Here is a 23,704-nt window from a genome sequence, read left to right on the forward strand (position 1 = left end):
GGCCGCTCACACTGAGCCTGGTTCTGCTGGAGGTTTCTTCCTGTTAAAAGGGAGTTTTTCCTCTCCACTGTCGCTACATGCATGCTCAGTATGAGGGATTGCTGCAAAGTCAACGCCAGTGACTGTCCACTGTCTCTACATGCTCATCCGGGAGGAGTGACTGCTACAAATCTCTGATCTGATGCAATCTGCTGGGTTTCCTTAGATAGAAAAACTTTGTATCCAATTTTGAATAAATAACTGAATCTGACTGCACTGTTCAATTGTTAGGATTAATTGGAATGTATGTACTTGACTGTTGTGAAGTGCCTTGAGACAACATGTGTTGTGAATTGGCGCTATATAAATAAACTGAATTGAAGTGAATTGAATTGAAATTCTTTAAAGAGAAAAAACTGCGCTAGTTTAACATAATCCACATTTACCATGACATGGTGTCATTTCAATTTATGACCAGCGGATGGCAGCAAATTGCAAACAACAAATTTTTCTGGAACAGGAGCTAGAAGAAACCCATTATCAAAAAACAGCCACACGAAGCCCAGTTTATAGCTTGCCAAAAGCCATGTAAAGGACCCAAACATCTGGTTAAATGGGGCCGAAACTGTTGCCTAGATGCACAACATGAAAAGTAACACTCCACATCACCCTGAACTCACCATCAGCATTATTTTGCAAAATATAAAAAACTAAGCATGCTTTAGACTGCTTTAGATTACTTGACCATTATGTTCTCCTCTGTGTTTGTCTATCTCTTACGATTGCATTAAAATACAATGGTTATTATGGTTGTAACATGAAAAAATGTGAAAAACTCAAACAGTTTCAATACTTTTGAAATAAACTGTACATACCTCACATATATGCATTTAAATGGCATAATCAGAGGACAACTGAGGTGTCCAGAGGGAATTTTATTCACAAATTTGATACATCATACAGAAAAGCAGAAGCAAGAAATTCTGAAAACAAGCAAACTATGTGAAATACCCTTACATAATTTTCAATGAAATTGTGATCCTATCCATTCTAATCAAATGCGAACAAAAGAAACATTTCAAGAAGCAAAACAAACAAAAAACAGCAGCCGAAATATCAGAACAACAGTAGCAAAATGAGATTTTTACACATTAATGACAAACAACTCATATGCTCAAATCAACATCAGATTATTTTTGTTGTTATATTGCCCTGTTAGTAGCACATCAGGAATTTGGAAAAAGACAAAAAAAAAAAAACAACAGAAGCTATTGTGTTACGGCACACTATTTGAAAAAAAGTGAAAACCTCGTCCTGTTTTGCTCTCAAGCTCCCAACATTTTCTTCACCATGTATCCAGGCATGTTGTAGAGAAAAAGGCCTAATATAGCCAGTAGCAGGACCGCCGTGACAATCTTGATGGTCAGCCACCTGTACTGGTCGCACACCAGGTGCTTTGCGGCTTTGAGCGGAATAAGGAACCAGAGGAGGGCAATATCTGGGCGGCTGTTGGGGCACAGAGAGCCGAACACATTTGAGCACATTTGAGAAAAGCTGTTTCTTCAGCATAAACATATGTTTGCACATAGTATGTATGAAGGAGGAGCTTCATGCACATATAAACACTTTCGCCAAATATATTCAAAAGTGTCACAGAGAAAAACTGGGGTGAAAGGAGCACATCTTTCATACTTGGGTTTCTCCAGAGGCTCAGGCTCGTTGCGTCCCTCTCCTGCTGGGCTTTTCTCTGCCTCCTCCCCTGTGAGGAGGTGCAGCTCAGCTTCCACTTTACCCTGAAGACACAAGAAGCTTAATTTGTCATGTTGGGTTACACAGAATACCTGTATTCCAACAAGTATGACACATTTTCCCAGTTAAGAAGGAAATTGATGTTTGTTTAAGAATGCAAAGAAAAATAATACTTTAAAAAATTGGATTGAGTCAAAATGCACAGTACCAGCAAGCAGTTTACATGTACTCATCAGGTGTATGATTGCAATATTAATGTAAGGCTTTAATGTTGTTCTTAAGCCCTTCCCTTTATTCAGGGGGTTATACTTACTTTGCTGGGCAAAATTTTATTTCTCCTGGATTTCCTCCTCTGTACATACACTCTCACTAATATTTGGATAAATCTCTCTTAGCAAGTTACAGAGAAACCAAACACATTTTTTTGGCAAAGACCCTGCTTTGACGGAGTCCACAAATTTTCAATAGGGTTGAGATTGGCAACGTTGCTGAAGATTAATGTTAGCCTGCTTTATTTATTGTGTTTGGGATGTTTATCCTGTTGAAACTCAGTTTTCTTTCCCTAGTATGAACAGTTTCACCCAAAACTAATCAGGAAGATGCTTGAACACAATGAAGCAAGTTTAAGATCCAAGTGGACTTAGAGGATACATATCAAGAAATACGTTTTCTGGTGCCGAACTCACCACCTTTCAGCCCGATTAAAACTTACTGTTGCCCAAATGGACAAGCCAGATGCTTTCTGAAAAAAGCCATAATGTTCAGATGGGATAAAGGTTGAGTTATTTGGCCACAAAAACAAGAACTGTGTTTGGAGGAGTCAAAGTGAGAGTTTTAAACCTAAGAATGACAGTTGTCAAGCATGGTGGTGGTTGCATCATGTGTTGCTATGGCAGAAATAGTGTTATAGCTGTTCGATTTAGAATAACTCTTTTGTTTGGTCTGTGCTGTCACCCACCGTGAGTTCAAATTCATCTTCTTCGTTTCTGGCAACAAATGGCCACCAGCCTTTAATCCTCTTCTGCTTGAAGATGGAGACCAGGGGCATCTCAGCTTCGTTTGTCACCATTTCAATGGTGCACTGCTTGGCTGTCTTTGCACCACGAGGGAAACGGTTCAGGTCCAGCTCAATCGCACCTATAGAGACATTTTGTTTTTACTAAACTTAAAGAGAGTTTTGAAACAACAGAACTATTCAGTCCATTAACATTCAATCAAAAACAATCTCAATAATTGCATGTTTTATGTAATTTAATTTGTTGATCAACGCGCAAATGAACTCCTGGAAAGAATACCCAGAAAATCATCAGCAGAGAAGTGATCAGCATCCCACACTTGGAGATTAAGTCGAGGGGGGATCTTATACTCGGTTTCATCCCAGGCAAACATGGACTCCTTTTTTGAGATGACTATCTTCTCCTCAGCCACCAGGTAGTCGAAAGGGTAGACGAAGCGCCAGTTGAAGTTGCCCTCTCCGGTGATGGAGTGGTAGTGGACGTCAGTGTCCTGCTTGTCCTCCTGCTGTCCTTTCAGCCATCTGTTGTCATAGATTAAGGGCAAACAGATACAAAAGTTGTAGATTTAATCCTTATAATGGAAAATTTGCACTTGTCTAGATGTGCAATTAAGAAAAGTTGCACAAAAAAAAAAGGAAGCCACAAGCACACGTTTACCCTCGCACAAAGATGTCGCTTGATTTCTCGCCAGTGAAGATGTCATCATCCTCTAAAACAACCTCATCTGTGTTCCAAATGATGACCCTCAATTCAAACCTGCACAAAAAAAATTGATGTCATTTATAATAAGTTTAGAAATGTATCAGCAGTGTTTTGGATACTGATCCTTTATGCAGGGCTCCTAAAAACTTTGATCCATACTTCTTTGGTTTTCGTGGTGAAATGTCAAGAGAGGGACCGGGTGCAGTCTTATCCTTGGGGAACATATCCACCCACATCTCAATTCTTCCCTGAACACAGTTAAATAAATAATGAGAGTCGCCTTTTAAGATGCAAACGAACAGCAGGAATTCAAATCTGTGACAGCTTTAGGGTGACGTTAACATACTTGTTCGATTCCTGGTTTATCCGGATGCAATAGCGGTCTGGTCTCTACATGCTCTGGGACAAGTTTGCACCCGGCTTTGGGAATTTTCTCCCAGTGCCTCAGCACAGTCAGAGCAAGGTGTTCATCCGTCTGCTTCTTTAAACCTGTCAAACATCGTCACAAATCTGTACTTTGCAAAAGTATTCATACTTCTTGAATGTCTTACGTGCTGTGCATTTGCATTCAGCCCCCCCTAAGTCAACTCTTTGTAGAAGGGCCTATTACTGTAACAATAGCTGCAAGTCTTTTGGGGAATGTCTCTCCCAGCTTTGCATATCTAGAGACTTTTACTTGCAAAATAGCTCAAGGTCAGTCAGATTAGATGGAGAGCATATGTGAACAGCAAATTTTGAAGATTCTCAATTTGATTCAGGCCTAGACGTTGGGCCATTCGAACTCCTGAATGTGCTTTGATTTGAAGGTGAACATCCACTCCAGTCTTAAGTCTTCTGCAACCTCTAACGGGTTTTCTTCCATAATTTCCCTATATTTAGCTCCATCTACCTTCCAGTTGATTCTGACGATCTTCCCTCTCCCTGCTGAGCATCCCCACAGCATGATGCTGCCTCCACGTTTTACTGTGGCGATAAGGTGTGCAGGGTAAGTTTATCTCACACATAATGTCTCACATGTGGGCCAAAAATTTAATTGATGCCTCATCTGACCAGAGTACCTTTTTCAACATGTTTGATGTGCCCCCTTCATGGATTATGGCACATTCCAAATAGGACTTCTTATTTCTAGACTTCCTCCTAACTTTATCCCTATCCTGTCTGACATGCTTGTTGGTGTTCATGATGCTGTTTGTTTGTCAATGTTCTCTAACAAACCACTGAGTCCTTTAGAGAACAGCTGTGTTTATTCTGAGATTAAATGCACTCTATTACTGATTAAGCAGGTTCTGAAGGCAGTTGGTTGCCCTGGAATTCATTTAGTTAGAACGAGAATAGTTTAATACAAAAGCATGCCACGCTTTTCCCCTTCAACTTTACAGTTGTTTGCTATTTGCGTTGGTCCATCACATTAACACCTAATGAAGTCTGTGGTTGTAATGTGACAAAATGTAGTGGTGTTCAAGGGCCATAAACGTTTTTTGCAAGAAATTGCATCTGCAAGTCCACTATCTAGCATGCAAGTATTAGCATTTTAACATCAGATCAATGAAGTGGTAGAAACCAACAATTTAAAGATACCATTTTCATCCTCGACCTCAGTTGGTGCCATGAAGACACGGTTCTCCACCTTCACTCTTCCTCCGGGGCCGTAGTGCGGGCCATCCAGTTTGCCGTCCTTACATAGTTTAGCTAGGATATGAGTGGGTTTCATAGGGTCTCGCCACACGTTGTAACCATGGCTATGTAATAAACATGTTAAAGTACATTTATATGTAAAGTTATACTATGAAGTAAAAATTTTACAGGCTACGTGTAGCAAAACTCTACCCTTAATTACTTCAAAAAGTACACATACTTTGCTTTAATGCTATGAGGTAGGTCTTAGATTCTTACATGGCATAGTTGCATGAAATACCACACGTGGCTCTGTGTTTGCTATAGAAACGATTCTCCAGATCGACCTTTGTTTCTCCAATCAGATCATCTGTTCCCACCAGGTCCCAGTCATATATTGATACTGTCAGACTGGAATCCATGGGGAATGTCGCCTCCACGTCAAAAGATCTAAGACCATGAGAAATGCACTTTCATTCAAATGTAAGAACAAAGTGAAAATTTAATAAGCTGCTGTTATTTAGAATCTGTTCAGAAATTCAGCCTTTTTTCCAGCACTTACTTGCCGAACAAAGGGTTTAGCTGTTTGGAAATGTAGTTCTCCTTGTCTTTGATCTCTGTTTTTCCCAGCTTGATTGCAATATAGGGGTCAGCCTTTCCGTTTATGTCTGCTGGATGCAGATCGGTTGCCTGTTAATAAAATAACAGCATCACTTCAAAACACAGAAAATCCTTGTAGATATGACTTTGTTTTTCCTGAAAGAGTAATCGCATCAATATACATAGAGGCTCAGAGCACATAGGCTTACCCTGATGACATAAATGCGTACGAGGACATTAATAGGATCATTGTTGGGAATGTTCTGAAACATTCCTAAGTTGGAGTCGAAGCTCATGTCTCTGGGCATATCATCTGACACTTTGTACATGCACAGTGAACCCTAAAACGGAACAATTAAAGGAAAAGAATGGAACAAAGCAAAAACACAAATCACCAATGATAAACTTTTAAATGTTCATATGGATAATATTTCACCTTGAATTTGCCAACAATCCTGTCCTCATCTGTCACATTCTGGTCATCGTCGTCACCGCCCTTTCCTCTGAACAGGCTGAATGTGTGCAGCCAGTCCTCAAAGTTGTCGAATTCACTTTCCAGTTCCTTAGGATACACCTTGTTTTGGGAACAGACAACACGGATTTAGACCTCTTTTAACCTTGCTAAACTTACACATCCACTTGGATGACATAAAAATACATCACATTTAGTCATCCTCCACCTTCAACTCATCCAACTTTGGCTTTTTCCTTTCAAATGTATCCACAGTGGGCCTTTTCTTGTCCTTTTTTCCTTTTCCTCTCTTGTGGCCTTTTACGGGAGAGTCATCAGCTTTGATCTCTGAATGAAAGTAAGCCATGAAGACAGAAAGAAAAAGGGTAATGAGAGAGTCAGTAATGGGGCAGAGCACCAAGCCATAATTTTAGCCTAAAATTGACTACTTTTAATGCATTCAAGAAATATTTCAATGTATTAGACACCTCTGGACTGAACACTTACATCTTGACTGTTTTTTGTTTCTTCACATTTATGAAAGATAACTGTATACTTATGAATAACTGAGCTTAGAAATATATTTTTTTACCACATTAGGTAAGCTGTTCATCACCTAGCTTCTTGGAATGGGCATCTCAATATCTGTGTGGAATATTGCAGTCGCAAAAGACTGCTTGGATGCAACCTTTGGTAGGATATAATTAGTCATGTGTCATGCATTCATGCTCTGCATAGCTATGATGTATTTGGCAAGTTGAATAAAATCAAAGTTTTATTAATGCCCAAAGCAGAAGTATTTATTTGAGAGATGCTAGAGCTCATAGAGAGTGGTGGGCACTATTGTGTTAAGAAACAAAAAAAAAACTGGAATATCATAATTGATATTCTTATAGCAATCTTCAGCAGTATCACAATCAAAGATTTCCTCAAATTGTGCGGATGAAATGTAAAGCGTGAAAACATTATATATAAAAAAAAATGACCCCAAGATGGATTGTTGAGGACCTCCACAACTAATGCTTCTTCTCTCAGGGTCACAATTCGCTGTTATTTCATTGAGCAAAGAACCAACAAGTTGTATGGATTTGTGTCAACATCTCGATGAAATTATTTTTGGCCTTTAAATACTGAGAATTAAGCCATTGCACTGTAGTAGAAACCTACATAATTGTTGAGCTTTTAAAAGTTAAAAACTGCCTGTGTTTCATATTAAATGAAATAGATGATTATAGCATAGTTGGCTTAGGCTCTGTAAAGCCAATAAATCATATAAATAGATTTTTAGAATATCAAGATGTTATATTTAATGGGGGTTTTGTTTTCACCTCCACCATCAGCAATGTCCATGTCTTCCTTTTCTTCTGAATCTGAGAGAGCTGCCTCTTGAGCCTTGAGAGCCTACAACAGTAGGACAGTATTTTTTCACTCTACTTATTTAAAATTAAAGCAAGATGCACAGTTCTTTACAGAATACAGTTGTATTTATATTTGAGCTAACAGGTTTTGAACATAGTTTAGCAAGAACAAAACTGTTACCTCTGTTAACGTTTCAATGGAGGCAAAATATTTGGACCACCAGTCCAACATGCTCTCATCAAGTTCCTCCTCTTCAGGTTCGTCCCCCTTCTTCCTCTTCTTCTTTTTACCCTTCTCATCTTTGTCATCGTCCTTTTTCGAGTAACCCATACAATGGATATTGTCAGATATTGTAAAGTCAACACCAATTATTTTTCATTTTGATTAGAAGTAACTACTTGTGTTCTGCTCACCTCGACTTTGACCACAGCTTCGGAGCACTGGGGAGAAAACAGCAGATTGTACAGGCACATTTACAAATATTTGTTTTTTTCTCGGTAATTTAAAAATGCAGATCATCCTGTACTTGCATTGACATATGCAGTCTTTATGACCTGGTTTAAGTCTTTGAATCAATGTTAAAAAAGATTTAGCTTACAGAGTCCAGTTTGACCACAGTATCCATCTTCTTAAAAGCAGGCTCAGTTTCAATGCTCACCACAATAATTTCCTCTGAAAGACAAACAACATACAATTGAAATCAGATATTTACATATACTATATAAAGACACATAAACTTTTTTTTTCTCATTATCTGACATTAAATCAAACTAAACCTTTCCTGTTTCAGGTCAAATAGGATGCCAGTATTGAGAGGTTTCGTTTGAAACCTTTCTCTAAATTCAGAGGTTTACATATATTTCCTTAGTAATAGATATAATTTCTGATCAAAACTGTATGCCACAATAGTTTGCTGGAATTTTGGCCCATTCCTTCTGACAGAACTAATAAAACTGAATCAGGTTTGTTGGCTGCCTTGCTTGAAAATACATTTTTACTTCTGCCCACAAAATGTCTGTGGGACAAAGATCAGGGTTTTTTGATGGTCACTCCAAAACATTGATTCGGTTGTCCTTAAGTCACTTTGTAACTAATTTTGTGGTATGATCAAAGCCTTTGTCCATTTGGAAGACCTATTCTTACCAAAGCCTTAACTTCTTGGCTGATGGTCTTGAGATGTAACTTTAATATTTCCACATAATGTTCTATCCTCGTGATGCCATTTTGTGCAGTGCACCAGTCCCTCTGGCAGCAAAGCACCCTCACAACATGACACTATCACTGTCACAATCATGAGGTGTTTGGATTTTGATTTTCTTTAGTGATCATTTTTCTTGTTCTTGTTCCTTTGGTTTTCTCTTCTTTGGATAGTTTTTCCTGTGCTATTTATGGTTGCAAGATGTTACCTGATTGGTTAATTTCTTTGTATTTAGTTTATTCTCATGTCCTTTGTTCTTTTAGAATTATTTCTGTAACATCTCTGTTTGTCTTTGCCTTCACTGATTTGTATTCTCTTTGTATCTCTGCCCCCTGATCTGTGTTAATTAGCTTCCCTCCTTCAGTTTCTCTGCCTTCCCTCTGCCACAGTTGCTCCAAATCTCTTCTGCTTGCCATTTTCCTCCCCTTCCTCAGTACATAAACTCCTGTTTTCTCATTGTTTCCTGCTGTATTCATTCAGTTGCCTCTGTTGTTGTGCTCTGGATTCTGGATTAGTTTTCCTGCCATTCTTCATTGCTTGGTAAGTTCCTTTTATTAATATTAAAATGTGGTTTTCCCCAATCACATTCTGCACTTGGGTCCATCCTTAAACACAACATGACAATCATACCCTTACATCACAATTGTGATATGTTCTCCGGGTTGCAAACTTCCACCATTTTCCTCCAAATGTGTGGTTGGTCATTATGCACAAACACCATTTTAGTTTCAACAAACCACAGGACATGTCTCCAAAAATGATGGTCTTGTCCCTGAGTGCATTGCAAACTGTATTCTGTCATTATATGTTGCTTTTGACATAATGGCTTCTTCTTCACTGAGTGGCTTTTCAGCACATGTACATGTGCAACTTATTTTACTGTGGATAATGACAGTCTCCTACCAGCTTCAGTCGGCATCTTCACAAGCTCTTTTGCTTTTGTTCTGGGGTTGATAAACACATTTTGCACCAAAAACATCTCTTGGACACAGAACCCCCTTACTCCCTGGATGATATGATGGCCAGACCTTTCAGTGGGGTTTATACTTCCATATATTTGTTTAAACAGTACATTGTTGCACCTTCAGTCATCTTGAAATTGTACCCACCGAGGAACCAGACTTGCTGAGGTCCACAATTGTCCTTCCAATACCTTGGTGGTTCTTCTTTCTTTGTCATGATGTCATACAAGGAAGCAGTGTGCTTTAGAAGTTACCTCCATTTTACTCAAATATTGTGAAGTAACCTGTTAGGAGCTTAAACATCCTAAATTGCTTTCCTTAACTGTTTAAAGGCACACTAATCTTACTGTATGTATGTATTAAACAAATGAATTTAAGGAAGGTTATAAAATATTTTCTCTCTTGTAATGGTGGCATGTGATAAATAAACATTATTTTCATAATCCTAACTGACCTACAGTAAATCAGAAATTCTTTAGTCTGATTTAATGTCATACAGTGGTAGTTTGTCTTTTTGTACAGAGTATTTAAATATCTAGGCAATAAACATAGTAGAAAGAACATCATGGTTAGCTCAAAACTATAACCTGTGGATTTTAATTGCTGATCCATGTGTACCTAACCTAGCCCCAAGTGTGTGGCTGTAATGTGATAAAATATGTCAAACATAAAAGTGCTATGAATACTTTTGCATGGCACGGTCTGACCCCAGGGGATTAGGTTATACCCGTAGTGGACCAGTTGTTGTCCTGCTTATTTGATTTCCGATAGATGAACTTGCGTAGGCTGGTAACAGCGTTAGAGCCAACCAAAGTGTAGCGACCAAACGCTCTGCAGTCCACAACACGGATGTTCAGCGGGGGGTGAAGCAGCTCATTCTCTGGCAAATCCTAACAAACACAATAAAAGATTTTTTGAAATGGTTAATCTAAAGGAATGACAATCACATGTTGGATCTTAATACTTCTAGTGTGATTGTATGAAATAGTACTTATTAATATTGTTACTCAGCCAAAGAACATGTTTCGTCTAGTTTTTATAGCATGATTATTTAAATTCTTAAAGGGTATATGCCAGACTCTGAAGCAATGTAGTTTTTATTTCAGATATGGATCCAGGGTATTTGCATTTGAATAACAGAAAGGAATAACAGTACCACTTCGAACCACTTGACAAGGGTGCTGAAATTGGGGTTGTTTTTGTAGTTGGGAATGAGGGCAGACTGAACTCCCTTTCCAGCACACTCAATGTCCACACGAGGCCGATCCACCTGGGCAAGGTTCACCCTCTTCAAGTCCCTCAAGCCCCAGAACAAAACCTAGAAGAAGCAGAATTTACATGTTGTCTTGTGTTGAACTTTCTACAAATACATCTTCAACAATCACTGAGGTTTTGAAAGTTATAGCGAAGCTTATACCTCAATCCTGTACTTGCTGAGCACTGGTCTAATCCCAAGAGGCACAGGCAGGATTGGGCCACGGTCCATATCTGTAGGCCCATCTATGGGAGGAAGGTCTGCTTTTCCATTCGGGCCAATCTGAGAGATGACAGCAGTGTGAAACCACAGGAATCTAAAGCTCACAGGTGGACAGCCTGAGTGTCCAAACTGCCTTGAACTGACCTGAAGAAGTTCAAAGGCTGCCAGCATTTCTCCAGCAGCACCGTTCCCACGGTAGATCTGATAGTACTCCAGCTGGGGTGGAAAACGAGGGGGCCCGTAGTGTTCATCTGCCATCTTGACCACAGGCTTAGCAAAGGTCCTGCCCATGAAGTCAGCTTTACCCTTTGAGCATAGAGTGGACGATTAAACATGAAATCTGGACTGTATGTTTTAATAAATAACCATCATACCCTGTATATCACAGTTGACTACACTATGTTTTCATTAAAGTTAAAGAAAGATGATTGCAGTGTCAATATTCATGTTTTTGATTAACATCAAGAAACATGGCTTAAGATGCACATGTTTCAAGATTAAAAATCTCTAAAGATGCAAGGATAGCAAAAATATAAAATCCCTACAAATAACCAGTAAACTGCAAAATAGATGTCTGTGTAAAGTCAAAGAACAGTTCAAAAACCTGCATCTGAGAGTTGCGAAGCCAAATCTTTCTTGCAGTTAGTGGTTATAAAGAGTCAAATACTTTGATGGCCACATACAAAAGCACAAACTTTCACCGAAAGGAATGCAACAGGAATAAGACATTCATGAAGGGTCCATCTATTTGCCCTTGTGGACCTATCTTATTCTTCTTGCATGCCTTTGAATACAATCTACTCTGCACACTTTAAAATTCCGCTATAGTATATCAAGACAATCCACACTCTACTTATCCAAAGGGTCATCCAAAACATTGTTGTTATTGTCAGGAGCAAATATAAAATTGTCAGTCAGCAAACATTCATTTAAATATGAAACATGTTAAGTTGATGTTGACACAAACAAAAGATCACATTTAAATTTAAAGACAGATTGTTGGATAATAAGTGAGGGTGTCCTGATCAAAGCATTTTTAAATGATCATTGTGGGACTCCCTGAAGCCGCCTCTGTGTGGCCAATATTAACAATTTAACAATGGTCTATTTATTTGAGCAGGACTTGAAAAACGGTGCTATAGAAACTGTGTTTATATATATCTATTTCATATGACTTGATCTGTGCACTTTTCTTATATGTCCAGATAGCTTTCAGTGTAGCAGAGAGCTACTAGTCATTGAATTTGAAAATGTTAAAAGCAAATTGCTTTATGTATGAAGGAGGAATATAACTTTTTCTGTCGGTTTTCTCCACAAACAATTAACTGGCCCTGCTCTAAAATATGTTACGAGCCGAATTATTAATGAGTAAAATGAAAACAGAGAATAAGCATGCAAGTGTTAGCCTAGCACTTCAGGAAACTGTTCACCATGAAAATATTTACAGGGTATCACATGCATTTAATGCAGACTGTAGCTCTATTTGTCGTGTTTGTTTTATCTTTAGAAAAATGTCACAAAGTTATGCAGGTTTTAACCCTGTGTTGGAGCAGGATTTTATGGTTGTCTTGCAGAAACCCTGGTTGGGACATAGTATATGTCAAGAGAAGCAGAAGTGACTACATCATCCGGAATGTCATAAGTTTGTGAATAAGAGTTACACTGATAAAATGTAATTTATTTATTTAATTCAAGTGTGGACATTTATTTTAATGAAGTATTGAAGTATAACTCAGTATCAACAGAGGGCTATACTTTAAATAAACAAATTGCCATCAGGGACAAAAATACTGTTGATCAGGACATCCCTAATTATAATGATTAAAATGAAGAATAATAAAACAGCTGCTATGACATTTGTACTGTTCAAAGGAAGAGCCTTCACTCCTATGAACAGAAATTAGGACCTTGAGACATCTCTATATGAAAACTGCCCTCACCACTGTGTCCTGATCATAGAGCTCAATAACAATAATTGGTGGATCATCTCTCAATTCGCAGGCCTCCCCAAACAACTCCACATTCTCAAACACCAGCAGCTGGTCCCATGTGGGGCAGAGGGTTTCAGCCAGCACCTGGAAAATACCAGAGTATTTGTTTGTCCTCTTTTTTTTGGTAAAAGCTGGATTAAAAAAAGTCTTGTTAGAACTCACTTCAGTGACTTGGCTTTGGGTTGAGAAGAAAACTCGTGCGAACGGATCAGACAGACCTGTGCTGTCAGCAGCAAACAGACTGCGAGCCTGGTACATATGGACCCTGAGCTGGAAAATTTGCTTCACTGCAGGGAAACATTCAGCCTATTATATGTAATGTAACTTAAAGACATTTAAATACAATATATATTTTCTTACATATCTGTCACTAAAATCAGTAATACACAAAATATCCTAACTGTTGTGGAATGTGCCAGAATTTTCAAATATCCAGTAGAACTAGATAATGTGGTCCATTCCTTTCCTAGAGGCTACTTTCCCAGAACTTAGAGGTAATGTTCCAGAACTTACCTAGTGCTTTTGAAATCACCTCATAATATAACCCAGATCCTGAAAGTACCAGGAAGGTCTTGGAAATTAAGTAGTACGTGCCATAAAAGTTCCAGGAATATACTTCATTATGTCAGCTCATATTACAGCCCAGTTCTTGAAATGGCCAACTAAGTTTCAGGGAGGTAACTTGAAGGTAACAAGAACGCTCCAGGGAAATACCTAGTAAGCTCTGGAAATGTAACCAGTAACTTCCAGGAAAGTTATATGAAAGTACTTGTTAAGTTCCATAAAGTACCTGGTATGTTCTGGGAAAATAACCAGTAAGTTCCAGCAAAGTCTGTGGTACATTCTGGAAAAGTAACCAATACATTCCAGGAAAGTTATAGGTAAGTATCTTGTAAGTTCCAGGAAGTAATTGTGGTCCTGGGAAAATAACTACTTGGCAAGTTCTGGAAACACAACCAGTAGGCTCCAGAAAAGTAATCAGTGATTTCCAGGGAAAGCTACAGGAGTTCCAGAAAGTACCTGGAAAGCTTCAGAAAGTATATTGTAAAATTATCTAAAATGATCACTTTAGAAAAAGCGTTTTGTGTTAAAGTAAGCATATGTGATTTATTGTGCCAGTTGATGGTCTTACTCATGTAGGTTAGGCTGATGGGTGGTGAAGAAGGCAGGCCAGGCCCCTTGGACAATTTATTTTCCTCAAACCCGTTGGGCAGGCCACTCAGGTAGTCTTTGCGTTGCCTGTTCAGACCCAGCCACAGATAAATCTCTAATTTGGACTGCACCGTCCAACCAGCAGGTCCGAAACCTTTTTTACCAGGGATCTTTGATGGACAAAATAATATTCAGATTTTTCTTGAACTTCAGATCAATATAAATAAAAGAAGTAACAGTAACATAAATTGAAGTGGATTACTTTAAACCCACCCTGAGGAAAATAGTTTTGACTTTGCCACAATCTTTCCCCCTTTCCTCATCTATACTGGAGTAAAGGATGTCTTTGGAAGGAACACGTGCATAAGCAATGCGCTTCCCGTTACTTATCATCCAAATGAAAACATCAGGAACACTGTGCTGAGGCTGCAATAAAAACACAAATTTAATTTAAACATATATATATATATATATATTATGGAAGATACTACAGTACATTATCTGTTGTTGCAAAATTGAGTAGTTATGAATTGACTCATTTGGTGCAGGTTTTACTTCATCGGCCAGGAAGCGTAGCTTTGTAAGGAAGTTTTGAGCCAGCTTGAGTTTATCCCTGACTGTGCTCTTTTTCACCTGGGTCCTCATGGACTTAGCTTGTTGACCAATGGCCTCCTAAAAACAGAGGACATTCAGTAAAACAATGCAAATATATACTCCACAAACAGCAGGAAAATAAGATATCGTCAGCTGACATACCACTTCTGACAAGCACAGCTTCAGTCTCTCTCTGTCAAGTTTGGTTCTGCCAAATTGATTGTGGTCCTTGTTTGCCAAAGAAACAAACTGACTAAAAGAACATGATGTTGGTCAGTGTTAACATTTGAATTCATTAAAACAGACTGGTTGTTTCTTTAGTTTTAGGTTTGGAAGCAAATGGACCTGCATCCTTGGCTGAGTTCTTCGAGAACACCTCTTAGTCTACGTTCAGGATAAGCCTTCTCTGTTTTGATGATCTCGTGCACATCGTTCAGTCCATCCTCCTGCAAAAAACAAGTGAACATCAGACTCAGACGTGTTGGTAGCTGTAACTTAAATGATTCAGAATCCCTTTGCTATTATTGAAGCGTCCACTTGCCAGTTTGTGCGCAATGTTATCAATGATGTTGGCGTTGTACAGCCTTCTTCTCTGATCCTCCCACCAACTTTTGATGTAAATGCATGGCTTCCTCTCAAAATAGGGCAGATGAAAATAGTTTCTGTGGATCGAAACAAGAGCCACGGTGTATTGAGCTTTGAAAATTGTAGTTTTAAGCTGTATTTACAAAATGCAACAATAGGCTTCTACAGAGCCTTGCAAAACAATTCACAGCAAAATTAAATTTTTACATTTTTCACACAAAAACCACAAACATTAGTTTATATTATTTCCATTTTATATGATACCGAACACAAGGTAGCATGTAATTGTGATGTGTGAAGAAAGTGATGCATGGTTTTCAAACGTTTTTACTAATTAAAGTGAGCCAAACATTTGTTTTCAGGCCCCTTTACTCTGGTACCACTAAGATAAGATCAGATCCCATGCTAACTGTCTTTAGAAGTCACCTAATTATAAGTAGAGTCCACATGCATGTAATTTAATCTCAGTATAAATACAAGTGGCCTCAGAGATTTGCTAGGGAACATAAGTGAACAACACCAATATCTACTCTGGAATAACTGCAGACACACACATCTGCTCAGGTGGAGGACTGAAAAGCATTATGATTACTCATGATCTCCACAAATCTATCCTTTATGGAAGAGTGGAGAGAAGAAAGCCATCATTGAAGGAAACCTATAAAAAGTCCTGCTTGCAGTTTGCCACAAGCCATGTAGGAGACACAGCAAATATGCGCTGCTGCCCTGATCTGATGAAACCAAACTTGATCTTTGTGGCTTACATATAAAATGTGTAGTAGATAAATAACATCACTCTGACTACACCATCCCAGTGGTGAAGCATGGTGGTCACAGCATCATGTTGTGGGAATGCTTTCTCCAGAAGTGACAAGAAGGTTCGTCAGAATTGATGATGATTACTTTAAATTTGCAAACAAAATAAAAAAAAAAAAAAAACATCCAAAAACTATGTAATATTTCCTTCCACATCATCATTTTGCTCGTTGTTTTACTGTTTGACTGTATTATAATATAACTGCTCTGACCGGTCGGTGATGACAGGTTTCATAGGTGGAGAAGATGACACTGAAATCAGGTCTCCGTCATTGTCCATCTCCTCATCGCTGGAGTTGTGTATCAGTTCGGTTTCCTCTTCAGCACCTTCGCCGCCACCCTTCTTCCCCTTTGATTTAGGCTGGATGACTCCATCGTTCTCACTTCCATAGTAACCTGGAAACAGTAGCTGTATAAATGTGGACCTTGTACCTTTATTTCTGACCCCACTCTGTCCACAGTGACAAAGACATAGCCTGAATACCTATTGTGACCTCAAAGCTGATTGGCTTGTCGCCGATCTTTCTGTCAATCATTGTAGCCTCCAGGAAAGACCCAAAGAGAAAGAAATCCTCAGCCTTCCCTGTAGCAGTCTATGGAAAAAATACAACCATGTGTATTCAAACATGTGTAGACAGAGCCTCATTAATGCAAAAACTATTAATTATGCATTTGATGGGCTAAATTAGAGCTATTAATAATTCACAATAAGCTCAGCACAGTGACCTGTCAGAAGCAGAAACAATATGCTCCCATTCCATGGCTACCCATCCAGAGCAGAGACCCACCTCAGAGATGTTAGGCACTCCCTCCACCTGAACCTCTGTGGAGCTGGTGATGTCAGGTGAGGAGGGGTCCAGGATCTCTACGCCCAGGTTAATGAGCAGACGGGCCCTGAAGGAGACACCTTCCCCAAGTCCTTCATTTAGCTCCTGGTACTCGTCCATCAGGGTGTAAGTGCGGGTGGAGCCGTACATGTTCACCCAGGCAGGTCCCAATGTGGGAAGGAAGCCTGAGAAACAAGGTGTAAAGGATGTGTTCCTGGTAATTTGGAAATGAACTACAAGGTGCATAAAGAAAGTGATTGAACAACTGGATAACCCCTAAAGTGACCGAGGTGTTTATTGTTCTTAACTGGTCTTCATGAGAAAAGGAAATGCTCTGTAGGTAAATTTAACAAGCCTACCAGCAGTGGCAGTTCTAGCATGAATGATGCCCTGGATGAGTCCTTTTCTTCTGCCCCCCATCCACAACCAAATGCACACCCAAAAAACAAATTTTTATGCAACTTATTGGAAACATTGAGAACTAAAAGAATTTGGTTTGATAATAGTTTCCTACGTAGCTGGGCAGATAGACTGATATCAACAATAGTTTTTAGAAAAGAATCCCTTTTTTGAGATCTACAACTAGCTTAAAGTGTCCATAATCACTGTAAAATAATAAGTTCAGCGTTGTTTGGTCAGTGTATATAATGTGTTTATCCCATCTATTTAAATCTAAGGAGGTCCTACTGCCAGTAAATGATTAAAAATCATTATTTTCTTAATTTTTAACAAAAAGAGGAAAGGTTTCCCAAATCTCAACTGTGTTTTAAATAATCTTATTTAAACCTAATTATTCACTCGAGGTCTGATCAGCCCAAATATGTAGTAGTTTGAACCATAGATGGTCAATCACAGTCCAGACTCCTTAAAAATAAATTGTAATGGTACTTTTGATTAGTATGAGTCATAGGCCCCAATCAGACACAAACTAGTGTTGTCATCATTATTCTCATACTGTGTGCACATCACAGGCAGGAACCACTACCACTGACTGGAAATGCAAATAAGCAATAAGAAAATATCACGGTGCCGTCTTGCGTGCCTCAGGCTGTGCCACCCTGGGCAGAAAGCCATGTCGCCCATGTCAAATATTTTGCAATTAATAAGCAATCACCTTTGTCCCCATCATTGGAAATCTTCTTCAAATCTAAGAAGTGTGTTCCAATAGCCACATCATTCACTTTATCTGAGTCCCGGATCTGGATCTTCATGCGCTTGCACAGAGGAGGAAACATCTCTGTAAAAACAATTTGCTCATTCCATATGGGCTCATAGCAGCTCTTTTGTACTGATGTTTTCCCCTGTAACCACATAATAAATTAGTTAATGTTTGATTCCTGTAGATAAACAAAAAAGACCAGGAGATAACAATTATTTCAACTGACCTTTTGCCCTGCAAAGAGTACTTGAACGTATGGATCAACCAGGTCTTTATTTTCTCCAATAAAAGCCTTTTTGACATTGGCCATGATGCTGGTGTTCATTCTGGGAAGTCCCTGTGCTCTATAGATCTTCAAGTAATAGCGAGCCCACTGTCGCTCTGCAGGAACCCCCTCAGGTAATAGCAGATTTCTGACCCAGAAAGAATGTTTTTCTCAATAACTTTTCTGTATTAAGTTTTAAATGAGACATTTCATGGGTTAAACAGCAGATGTCAAAGAAGGTTTTATTTACCCCTCTATGTCATCATCATCAGATTCATTGGCCTTATGTGGAGTTTTAATAGTGTCTCCTTTAGCCACGACTGCGATGTCACATTTAACGTAGCCTTTAGAGCCCGCTGTAATGTCCTCCGGGTCAGACAGCAGAGCCCATTTGTGGTAAAACTGATGTTCTGTGAGAGAAACAGTTTTGGTAAATTTTCAAACACTCCTCATTGGCATTAATGTCAGTTTAATTTTGGGGTTCTTATGATTTATTTGAACCGTTCTTTTTGCTTTGAAAAAAGATATAATGATAAATAATCATAATAAATTAATTGTAAAAACACAAATTTGGCGCTGAGGTTCAAACTTATCACAGAATTGGTAGTCAGTCAGTCAGTCATTTTCTACCGCTTATTCCATAGTGGGTCGCAGGGGAGCTGGTGCCTAAGAATTGGTAGTTTTCTTCTGAATTTGTTGGTTTCCTGCCACAGACAGAGCTTTTAACCATAGTCTATAAGTTTTCAACAAAGTTGAAGTTGAGGCCATTGCAGAAGCTTAATGCTGGCCTGTTCATTCCAAAACCAAGTTTGGTGTGTGGTGGGAATCATTATCTCACTGTGTCCAGATTTAGCCATCTGACCCAAGCTGTTAGCCTCAGATTGGTTAAGAGAACATTCAAGAACATAATTTCCATTTAAGGCTCAGGTCTATGATAAACTAGAATATGGTGAAACACCAGTATCACTGTCCACGATGAAGTTAGTTTTAGCTCGCCATTGACTAAGCAGAGCTCGCCAGATATTAGAAGGAGTTTATGTAAATACTTGAGGATGGATTAATAATTTCTACCTTGTGTAGATAAGAGATTATCTACAACAATATACACAATTTTTATTTACTGAACTCGTATGTTGCATTATCATCCCACCACAAATGAAGATGCTTAAAATAAATCTTTAAAAGGCCAAAATTATTAAGGCATTCAAACTGCTCATGAGTATAAGTAAACCTCTGACCAAAACTGTACATCAGAGTGCTTGATCAGGAGTTAAACGGTAAAAGTTGTTGTTTTCTGACCTGGCTGGAAGTAGATTGTGCCAACGTCCATTTTAAAAGACCCAACCAGCGTTCCACTTCGCAGAAGATTTTTGGAGTGGATTACCTGCAAGTAGGTTAAAAATTGTACACATAAAAAAAGCTCAGTGCTCAGGTGAGGAATTCCTGTCAGTCGGTTCAAAGGAAAGAGTGACTTACAGACACTTTCAGGATTTTGTCGAACATGACATCTGGCGGGACGTGGAAGTCAAACACAAAATACTGGAGGAGAAAACAGTTTGTTTTGTAGTGAATAAACCGTGAATTTAAGAGTTAATTTCCTATCTCTACATCATGATGACTAACTTACTTCATTGTAGTAAGGGCAGTTAGTTGACTCCTTCATAGAGGTATACTTTTTTTCTTCCCCGATCTCCACACAGACCATCGGATCCATGTTCAGGCCAACCAACTGTCTGGCTTCAATCACTGTCACACTGACCTGAAACAACACCATCAATCGATTCATATCTTCAAATCACATACAGCACAATACCTTGTGAACCTTGTACCTTCTGACCTGTAGTATGTCCATGTTCATTAACACCTTGAGGTTTGGCTGCACTTTTTGGGGGTGGCTTCTAAGGCCAATCATTAAGAGGCAAACCTTCTAGGTCTTGAGTTTGGGCTCTTCCAACACATGTGGTTTGATCTAAAATGTTCCATTGTAGCTTTGTCGGTATGTTTAGGGTCATTGTCCTGCTAGGAGCTGAACTTCCTTTTGCCACCTCTAACAGGTTTTTTCTTCCCCAGGGATTACTATATTTGGCTTAATCCATCTTCCCAACAACTCTAATGAGGTTCCTTTATCTTTGAAGAGAGGCATTCCTAAAGTATGATGCTACCACCACCATGTTTCATGAAGAATACAGTGTCCTAAGAGTAATGTGCAGTGTAACTTTTTCCCCAAAGCTGTTTAAATTTAAATTTAAAATAGGCTGAAAAAAAATGCATGAAACACTTTTCAAATTTTGAAAACTATCAATCCTTTTCCTTCAACTTCCCAATAATGATCTACTTTATGAATATCATATAAAATACTGATAATACACATTGAAGTTTGTGGTTGCAATATGTGAAAAGGTTCTCAAACTACAAATATTTTTGCAAGTCATTGACTGAACACTCTACTGTGACTTTATTCTACCTGGTAATCCATTGGTCGTCCAGAGCTGGGCTCCATCTTGATGTCAGGTTTTGATCTGTTCAACAACAAGTCAGAGGAATTAAAGATGTTTAACAAAATCCCAAAAAAATCTAAGGCAGACAATTAGAATAACACTTGCCTCTTGTTTGATACATTGGTGGTGACAGCTGTGACCGAGGCCAAAGAGATGGTGTCAGGGTCTGGGCCTCCCATTAACATCCCATTACGATCCATGTTCTGTGTCTCCAAAATGGCTGGTTCATCTGGGGATCATACAAAAGACATAGTTAGACAAAAATCAAATAGGAGAGATTTTTATTTATGGCACTAAAGCTCAAAACTTCCAGGCAGAATTGTGCAGTTTACTGAAATATTGTGTTTTGTGAAAAAGATACTCTCAAATTCATCCTGCCACGTTTACATAGATCAGTAACGATATAGGATATGTAAATATCCTATAGTATAGCATGTAACATTTAAAAGCAAAATGATATGTGAAGTACTTTCCGTGCAAATTCATTTTTATCTGCAGCTGAATTACATTTTTACATTTACAATTAAAATGGAGCAAACAGCAAGATTAAATAAATAGGCTAAAAATATGTGCTCACATTTCTTGGATGAGAATATATTTACCACATTGTTTATGATAATATGTTTTACATTAAAGAGAAACAGCCTGAGTCTGTTTGTATAATATCAAACAGGACTTTCTGACTTTGTTGACATGAATCCAATGCTCCAGCTAAGGTGATACCTCCGCCTTTGTCCTCCTTTTGTCCACGGTGCTTACTGCGCTTCATGGTTCAAAGGTATTCTCTGAGCGCTCTGCAATACACAAATGATCAGTTTGAGGATAAAAACACAGTTTCGAGGATAAAACACAGAAGGAGTCCGTGTTATTGGACCAAATACAGTTTAATAGTTCCGGCTCAAGCTGGTATGAGGCCCTGAGCAGAAATTTATTTGGTGCCTCACCTCAAGTTAAGCTCCCCAGCCACTAAATCACCACTGAGCCTATGCCTGGTATTATTTGAATAGCAGATTGTTTTTTTAGTCAACTAAGGAATCAAATGTATTACACAATTTGTTTTGCATGACAAACACATTAGTCACTTCACATTAATTATTACATAAAAAGCACATGTAGGATCTGTTTGTCAATATTTATTTATCTATAGAAATTCTGTATTCTTTTCTGAACTCAGAAAAACATTTTGATAAAAGTGATTTCAAGCACTTTTTGGGGTCTTTAAACTGTTTTTTTTTTTTTTTTTTTGGTGCTATTGACACAATAACAGAAATTAATAAATTACCTTTAAATTATAACTGTTGCTAACATTTTCAAACAACTGTCAACCTATCATGGCAGTGTAACTTGTCCTTTTTGATGGGGTTGAGCAACCTCAAAATCCACTTATATCTGAAGCCAGTTCTGCTGGTTAGTAATCAAAGACTAAAGCTGTAGAAAATGTTTAATTTGGTTATTTTCTATTTATGTATGCAGGGCTGCTGAGGCCTCGTTTCTTCCATCTCAACAGCTAATCACCAATATAAGAAAAGCTAAGGTACAACTTGATAATAATAAAAACATTAAGAATACTTCAGAAATCTGCTACTATTTTAAGTGAAATATCAGTGTGCTGCCACACCTTGGCAGAACCTTCAAATTGACCTTTTAATTATTTAAATCATCTGCCCCAATACTTCAACTGGAGGGGATGAATTTCACATGCATTGTGAAAATAATACCTAAGTCTTGTTATTCTGCAGAAATTAATCAACAAAGTGGTCTGACTACATACACACGTATTTTTTTCAGAATGGTTATCTTATTTTACTTGATATGGTGTAATTATTAATTATTGGAATTCAGGACTGCCTCTACATGTTTTTGATTAATTTTAAAATGAGTTACCAAAAACAGGTAATAGCACAGGAAATCTTACATGACCAATAAATAAAATTTTAGCATGCTTGGCATCATCAAATAGTGTGCACATTTGTGTAAATTGGTGATAAACCAAAAAGCAGTTTGAACTTTTTAAGAAATCTTGGTATCGAAAGAAAAAAAAAAAAATGACATGAAAAAGTTCCTTCTCAAAGAAAGTCATTCATGTACTCTGCAAAGCACTGTGGCCTAAATGCCACCATTTCTGTGCAACATTTGATCTCTGCTTGGCATTGTGTGGCTCATTAGAAACAATCTGATAATACATACCATATACGAGAAATGATTCTCTGCTCTCTCCTCCACGTAGATCCTAGAGCTCTCCTTTTGAGAGAAAAACCCAGAACTTGATTTGCTTTCACTGAAAATGTAAGAAACACTACATAAGCATTTTAGACATTTAGAGAACCCCCAGAATAAAGCCACAAAGTTAAAGTTGTGCACAGAAAGGAAAGGTGTTTATCCAAGTCTGAGGTCTGGCAGGAGTGATGCGATACACCAATTAATAGTGCATGAGGGTTGAACCTGAGACTGGTAACTATAACTAGTGACTGCTGAGAGACGTCACTGTGAGCAGAATCTTCCAATCCACAGATGTTTTAAGGTACTACAAAGGAATGTGAGAGGATTTCTATGGTCCAAACCATCAATATGGTATTTAAAAGTTCATCTACATCAGAAAACATGACTGTTAAACCAAAAATACACAAAGTATCACGTGTTGTATTTATTGTATTCAAAGAAAGCTTGACATTGCATGTGTGGTGTGATATGTATCCAAACCAAACTCCCT

At 38.4% G+C, this 23,704-nt stretch overlaps 1 protein-coding gene across 1 annotated transcript; it reads right to left on the minus strand.

Annotated features, from left to right (window-relative positions):
- Positions 1–894: 894 nt before the first annotated feature.
- On the minus strand, positions 895–23,346 carry LOC124855551 (otoferlin-like). The gene is made up of 42 exons (XM_047345510.1): positions 23,182–23,346; positions 21,718–21,788; positions 21,100–21,223; positions 20,961–21,015; positions 20,124–20,255; positions 19,973–20,035; positions 19,796–19,880; positions 18,747–18,906; positions 18,458–18,644; positions 18,187–18,373; positions 17,034–17,257; positions 16,730–16,838; positions 16,458–16,641; positions 15,386–15,506; positions 15,190–15,290; positions 15,007–15,097; positions 14,806–14,922; positions 14,524–14,676; positions 14,231–14,420; positions 13,261–13,385; positions 13,051–13,182; positions 11,252–11,413; positions 11,048–11,167; positions 10,787–10,948; positions 10,358–10,520; positions 8,069–8,142; positions 7,884–7,910; positions 7,651–7,782; positions 7,440–7,512; positions 6,341–6,459; positions 6,097–6,234; positions 5,870–6,001; positions 5,623–5,750; positions 5,340–5,510; positions 5,025–5,185; positions 3,793–3,935; positions 3,606–3,694; positions 3,402–3,500; positions 3,024–3,265; positions 2,687–2,865; positions 1,672–1,772; positions 895–1,485 (listed from the first exon to the last, which is right to left on the minus strand). Exons 2-42 carry the CDS (start codon positions 21,761–21,763, stop codon positions 1,305–1,307), a joined length of 5,382 nt encoding a protein of 1,793 aa, XP_047201466.1. The 5' UTR covers positions 21,764–21,788; positions 23,182–23,346; the 3' UTR covers positions 895–1,304.
- Positions 23,347–23,704: the final 358 nt, after the last annotated feature.

The sequence above is a fragment of the Girardinichthys multiradiatus genome, chromosome 19 (genome assembly GCF_021462225.1).
Source record: "Girardinichthys multiradiatus isolate DD_20200921_A chromosome 19, DD_fGirMul_XY1, whole genome shotgun sequence".
NCBI classification, from domain to species: Eukaryota; Metazoa; Chordata; class Actinopteri; order Cyprinodontiformes; family Goodeidae; genus Girardinichthys; species Girardinichthys multiradiatus.

Excerpts from the sequence above, each read along its gene's own strand:
- LOC124855551 (XM_047345510.1), bottom strand. The coding sequence starts at position 21,763 with ATGAAGCGCAGTAAGCACCGTGGACAAAAGGAGGACAAAGGCGGAG. Across the intron at positions 5,186-5,339 it reads ATTTCATGCAACTATGCCAT|CCATGGTTACAACGTGTGGC; the intron begins GTAAGAATCTAA and ends TTTATTACATAG. Across the intron at positions 2,866-3,023 it reads CTCTGCTGATGATTTTCTGG|GTGCGATTGAGCTGGACCTG; the intron begins GTATTCTTTCCA and ends ATGTCTCTATAG.